General features: G+C 36.9%; 1 protein-coding gene across 1 annotated transcript; it reads right to left on the bottom strand.

The window, feature by feature from the left end:
* Positions 1-876: 876 nt before the first annotated feature.
* Positions 877-6,759, bottom strand: LOC130080109 (secretory phospholipase A2 receptor). Its single transcript, XM_056245406.1, is given in 4 exon segments — positions 877-1,244; positions 1,323-1,344; positions 1,347-1,675; positions 6,729-6,759. Coding segments are annotated over 4 exon segments (750 nt in total).
* Between the last annotated feature and the right edge of the window lie 227 nt (positions 6,760-6,986).

A 6,986-nucleotide genomic window follows, 5' to 3' on the forward strand; every position in this document is an offset into this window, starting at 1 on the left:
CAATAGTACCCAGAATTTTTTCATTGTTTATTTTTTTCAGACAGGTCAATATTTTAACAATCAAAGATAACACACTCATGACACTAATGAACTGTCTGTGTGTCTCCGTTTACTTATAGATTTGCCGAGTACAAATGCCTATCAACACAATATTACCAGTAAAAGTACTCAATGATATAATATGCATTCATGAACAACTTTTAATATTCATTTTTAGTATGAGACATAAAGGTTTACAAAGGTAAAATAAATTAGATAAGCATGAAAACCATAAAGGCAACAGGACAACTAAGCCGGATAGCATTACCAAGCAACTTGGGGTTAGTTAGTGCTAACTGAGAGCTTTATTATACAAGACATGAAGATAGAGCTGTTTACTGTTGAACACATGAGCATTTTTTCCTCTTGTTTAGGAGGCAGAGAATCAAAAACTGCATGATAAACCGAAAGGGCCTATATTACTTCATCTCACATAAAACTCTATATTTAATTGTACAGTTGTTATCACTCCATTTGTATTGACTGTCCACCTTCTCTATGGCACCGCAGTGCTCATTTTCTGGTTGACTTCCTTCTTTCCAGTTACTCCAGTTTACCACATGAAGCCCATTGGTCCAAATCCAGGAGCGAATCTCTTTAAGTCCCACCCAAACTGGCCCGGAGATATTCCTTCTTTTTAGCTCTCGCTCCATTTCTATCTGATCGTTCTCAGACTGGATGCGCAGGAGTCCAGAAAAGTTACAGTTGCAGTAATCCAGAGCTTTATCCCAGGACATTTCAGCAGGGCTCACATGAATGAAGCTTTCTGAAGAAAATAATTATATATATATTTTTTTAAATTAGTTGCATGTTTTGTTTCATAAATACACTTGAAATTTAAAGCATGAAATATTTTGTTAACTTACTGTAGCACAGAGCAGAATAGATACCCGTGTTAATTTTGAACCAAAATCCTCCTGGTTTATTATTCTTATTTTGTCTTGAGAGAAATGTAAAGCATCCTTCAGATGAACTATTCTGTTTGTAATCTGAATATCCACCATCAAACCAATCAAGGCTGTTATTGTATTGGAGGCCGATCCAGAAAGAGTGACTCCCATTCACTGCTTTCTTCACTCGTTCATTTTCCTCATCATCTCTGATAATGACTAGATCAGTGTGATTCTCTCTACAGTACCGCTGAGCCTCAAACCAGGTCCGGTTTTCACGGATTAAACTGTAGTTGTATGATTGTTGCCCACGATCTGAATGAATACAGACAATAATTTTATTAGCATGGCATTTAGATATTTATAGGATATAAACAGCTCAGGGATCATTACCTTGATCATAACACATGAAGAACATTTGGTTGAAGTACAATTGATACACTCCCATCTTCCAGCGGTGTTTATGGCACCGCAGCATTTTTCCTCTTTAAAAGTTCTGCTGTATTTGGTGAATGTGGCGAGATCACCATTTGACCATTTACAGCTGCTGCCACCAATCCAACCATTCACACGATACGCACTATTATTGAGAATATCAACTAGCTCATTATTCTCTTCTTCATCATAGATTGTGACGAGGTCAGTGTAGTCACTTCTGCAAGCATTTTGTGCTTCATTCTTAAGCATTTTTTTATCGATCAAGTAGAATTTTCTCAGTCGGCCTGTTGCACTCGAAAGGGGAACGCCTGAGAACAGATATTCAGTTTCAAGTAAAATACTATTTTAGCATTCATATATTTTAAAAACATTTACATGTGAAACTTTAATAAATGCTCACCTTGTAAAATTAAAAAGATCTATAATTTCTTAATAAAATAATAAGATGTAGTGCTACATTTTCAACATGCATAAACATATGGTGTGAGAGGATATTTTTATAGATTTTCAAAGCTGCTCAAAATATAATAAAGACCGGATTAAATACTCACCCCAGAGAAGAAGCAGGACATAGAAGTATCATGGTAATGCTCAGTTAAGAATCTTATATTTTATTGAATGGTCTCAATCTTATTCATGCGGAGTGATGAAAAATGTTTGTTGCTGGTCTGTTCGATTCAATGAGGAGTTTGACTGATAGTTGATAGGAGGAAATAGAAAACAGAAAAATATGAGAGAATGCAAGAAATCAAAAATGTCGCAATAATTACTTATTCATTATGATTCTCTGTTATTAATACAAAGGCTAAAAACTTCTTGTATGACATACCCAAACACTGCAATAAATTCATACACTAATTCATATCTAAATGGGTATCGGATCAACAAACAAGCAATGACAGGCAATGCAATCAGATTTGCTTATAGGTCTACAAACAGTATATGTTAGTATCATTTACAGTGTAGGCTGAGTAATAAAAACTGATCATAAAACAGAGAAAGAAAATATTCTTCTTACCAGATGAACAGGTCGCTTGCTTGTGTGGAAGGAAGGAAATGCCAGACTTATTTAAATCATGCCATCATTTTGGGACGGGCAAACATAATCTGATAACACTTAGGCCTATATATAACAAGATTATTGATTATATCCTGTTTCACTATCACGAAAAAGAAGTGTACTTCAAGTTAATTTTATGAAGTACTTAAGTAATGTTCAAGTATATTTTTAAGTATACATTATGTAGTAAGTATACTAATTTCAATATGTGCTAGTAGAAAACTTGTAAGAGTACTATTTTAATACTGCTTCGGACTAAATTGTCCCACTTTTAGTATAAAAAAGTATGTTTAAGTGTACTGTAAGTGTAACAGTAGTATTTTAAGTGCACAACTAGTTCATAATTACGTTTCTCATTTGTACTGCAAGTGAACTTATGGGTATACTAGTAGTTTACTATTTCAAAACTTGTAGCAAATGTTTTGTTAATGAAAGTACACTTTGAAATATACTCTCAGTAATCTACTTTTAGTAGTTTTATACTACAAGTTTTCTTTAAGTGAACTTAACATCATACTTGTAGTTTACTAATTATATATCCTTTTTGCTCTTTTAGTGTACTCTCAGTAAACTAGTTTAGTAGTTTTGTACTATACGTTTTCTTTAAGTGAACTTAACATTATACTTATAGTTTACTATTTATATATTATTTTTACACATGCAATAGGCCTCTAATGTTCAAAAGTTATTTTTTATACTTGAAAAATACCTTTAACTACTTTAATTTAAAAACATTTCATTAGCTTCATGCATTCTTCTTTTTATCAACACTTGAATGTTGGTAAGTTTCATAAAGAAAGGCAACATTTTAAACCAAAAAGTTGAGGAAATCTCATCCCCCTAAGTCCTGCATGTGTTAGTTAAGAATAACTATAAGAATAACATCCATAATGTCTTTATTCAAACATCCTGCAATATTCCAATCTGATGTGTCACCTTGTGTGCACTGAAGCACTAATTATTTAACACGTTTTGAATACTTAAAAAAAACAAATAAAATGGAAATGCCACCCTGGTTTGTGAAAAAAATAAAAAATATGTTATCAGTCATTAATGTGTTTACATTCGCACAGTTCAGTTATAAACACATCGGATGATTATTTTCTTTATACCGCGTTATTGAGAGAAGCTGCGCTGCGCTGCGGTGGTTCGCATAATATTCGTCGCAATGGAAAGCATATAAACTGACCCAGGGGTCCGAAAGTAAAAGTCCTGCCATATGTTTATTCCACCCATGAACTCAGCCAGCTGATTTCACTAATTAGTTCACTAATCTCCTGGCTGAAAAACTGTGCTAATTAGCAAATCCAGGTGATTGGAACAAAATACTGAGGACTTTTACTTTCTGGACTGGACGTTACACCTCTGCCTGAAATCGCTCCATATTCCCTATATAGTGCACTGTACGACACTCATTATATAGGAAAAAGCAAATGAGTGAACAAGTTAGCGATTTAGGAATCGGCTTTATTCGGATGCAGTGTTTATAATTTAAGTGAGGGACGTTCTCGTTCCAGAAAGCATTTGATTGGTCGTTACCTCATAATTTTGCCTCTGTTTAGCCGGAAGTGAGAATGTTCTGAAATATAATTTTGTGGGTGATTAGAAAGAATAACATGGATGACCTTAGAGCTAGTAGATAATGACTAAAACCAGCAAAACTTTCATTTAGATTAGATTGTCTTTCAGGACTCACATCTGCATAGAAATACGCTTTATGCACAGCTTCACTACTTCCTGAACTTCAGCCAGCCCTTTGTTTCCTGTCTGCCATTATTGGACAAACTGATTAATCCAGGTGTGCCTGATTATTGTTACTGAAGCCAGGCACACCTGGATTAATCAGTTTGTCCAATAATGGCAGACAGGAAACAAAGGGCTGGCTGAAGTTCAGGAAGTAGTGAAGCTGTGCATAAAGCCAATTGAGTTTAGAAATCAGGTGTTTTACGAACACAACTGCACTGAACAATGTTAAACAGTGCCAGATCAGGTTTTAGATCTAGTTGATGCCTTTCTTTTTGACAAATATAAAAGTAAAGAAATCAACTAGGCCTATGGAAATGTGCAGTGGGAACACATGCACTACTGTACGTTCACACCGCCGCCGACTTGAGCTTCTAAAGCGGCCGGAAGTCATTCATTTTCAATGGAAGCTGGCTTTTCTCAGCTGCAAGGAGCGTCAAATCCCTCGGCGTCGCGTTTTGAGTGTTTTCAGCGTCAATCAGAAAGTTGAAAGAAGCTCAACTTTATGGTAATGAGCTGTGACGTGGTTCAGCGGCAAGCAGCGGCAAAACGCCAGCAACCAATCGGTATATAGACGTCCTTCGCGCTGGCTGATTCCGGAGAAACATACAATGTAAACTTTCGTTCCTACCAAAACATTAGTTCCGAGAAAATGGAAGAGAAGCTTTAACCTGACTCCGCCAGATGGATTTTGCTCCGCATATCCATCTGGAAACCTTCCGTTGAAGTAGTTTTGGTAAGGGGCGAAAATACTGGTTAGCTGATTGGCCTATGTTGGTGATAGACGGGTCAACCAATCAGATCAACGAAGCATATGACGTACTAACAGATCGAGCGACGACGAAAACACAACCACAAGCCAGGCTACTCTTGCTGCTGCAGGTAAAGGCTCGTTAGCTCAGCAAATAAGCAACATGTCGGCAAAGGATCGATAGCCACGCTGATGCTAGTTTCATCCGCTGAAGCCGCCATGTTCTTTAGACTGAACTGTCGCGCTTCTCGTTGCGTCACACCTCAACCCGCCTCAAAGCCAACGCTGATTGGACGTTCGTTTGGTGAACTGCTCCCAAATTTTCTTTAACGGAAAGTATCCAGACTGATCTGCGAGTGAAACCTTGAAAGCTCGCGAGATCAGGATGGTCTCACGAGGCTAGAGAAGCTTTGCCGTTGCTGGGTTTCCTACAGGTTTCCTATCATTTATGACATGATGTTGTTTGCTTATAGGGACCGCATGAGCACAACTTTTATTTGAAATATTTACGAACGCTCGTTTTAAAGCGGGAATGCAATTCATTTGCTCACGGTGAGACCGATTTGACCAATTGCATTTATAGCCTAATGCAAATAATAATAATAATAGCTAACTATTCTGTTTTTCCCGACCAAATGTGACCAAAACGGTTATAAAAATGCTGTCATTATAAAAGGTTTCTTCAATGAATTGCTTGTTTTTTCCTGTTTATTACATTTCATGTTGTGACACTTCTCTTCTCCCTGCAACGTCAGAGCGTTTAAAGCATCCAAAGCGCCAACCAGCTTCCCCGTACTTTTTGACAAGCGTCCTTGACAGGGCGGCCAGAGCTTCTTTGACGCTCAAGTCGGCGGCGGTGTGAACGTACAGCTACAAGTATAAAATATTTATTATCTCCAAAAGTCCAAGGTAAGAACATACGAGTACGACTACATAAGTTTGCAGTATCTTTTTGCATCCAATAATGTGGAAGCACATAGAACGATGTTCAAATACATTTTTTACAATCTAATTGTAGTGGTGAACTATAAACACACAGATTCGGTGCAGATATAATTCTGTCAATTTTCATAAGAGAGCCTAAAAATTAATTTGTGCAACAAAAGTGTGAAATTTGATTTATAACTAGAATCACTAGGCACTAGGGTGTCTTCATAAGTAGAATCATGATTGTAAAGTCTTTAATAATGTTTTATGAATTATCAAAACAACTGGAGTGATATCAATGAAATCCAGCTAATCTTATTTAGTGAATGATCAACTTTCAAACATGTCAAACAGTTGGTCTGTTTGCCATAATTCACGTAAACTTGCATGGGACTTACAGGAAATTTTCTCAATAAAATCCAAAAATCCCATTATGTACAAAATAAGGAATTATGGATCTTATGGCACACTATTATGTTGCTTACTCCATTGGTTTTCTTTAAATGGTTTGAGGTCTTGTCTGTCTCTGAACTTCAATTATTTCTCAGCTCCCTTTATTATATCTCTGCCAGATCATTTTCTTTTGAAATTCATCAAGGTTTGGAATATGCTCCATTTGGCCAGGCCAAGGTTTGTCTCCCTGAAGAATAAGTCCCAAACAGACTTTCTGTTTTCTGGAACCCAACCAAAGTTATTCATCTATTAATCATCAGGTAATAAGGAAATCAGTTATGTGGGAAAATAACACTTTTTGTGTCCTTCTGAACAGACGTGATCAGGCCATCCTCATGTTGGAGAATAAGACACTGATGTGAGTTTGATGGTGCGTTCACGTGCTATGGAATAGGATATTTTCCACTTGTGAACTGGTAATTCTTACCATTCACGACTCTCGTGTTGCTCTCCGCCATTTTGAAAAGGTCAAAGGTTATCTCATCTCAGCAACTCGTGCATCAAAATATTCTACGAGCTGCCCAGTGGAAAATACCACATGAGGGGGTGTTCATGTGCATTTTCCACGTCGGCTTTTGGTATTTACCATAATTACCATGCACATGAACGCACCATCAGTCTATAGGTGTTTGTTTGGTGTCTCTGTTTGTGTTTCAGGGAGTTTTCGGGGGAATTTAGCTGGAAC

The sequence above is a fragment of the Rhinichthys klamathensis genome, unplaced genomic scaffold (assembly GCF_029890125.1).
Source record: "Rhinichthys klamathensis goyatoka isolate OS25496 unplaced genomic scaffold, OSU_Roscu_1.1 h1tg000029l_1, whole genome shotgun sequence".
Taxonomy (NCBI): Eukaryota; Metazoa; Chordata; class Actinopteri; order Cypriniformes; family Leuciscidae; genus Rhinichthys; species Rhinichthys klamathensis.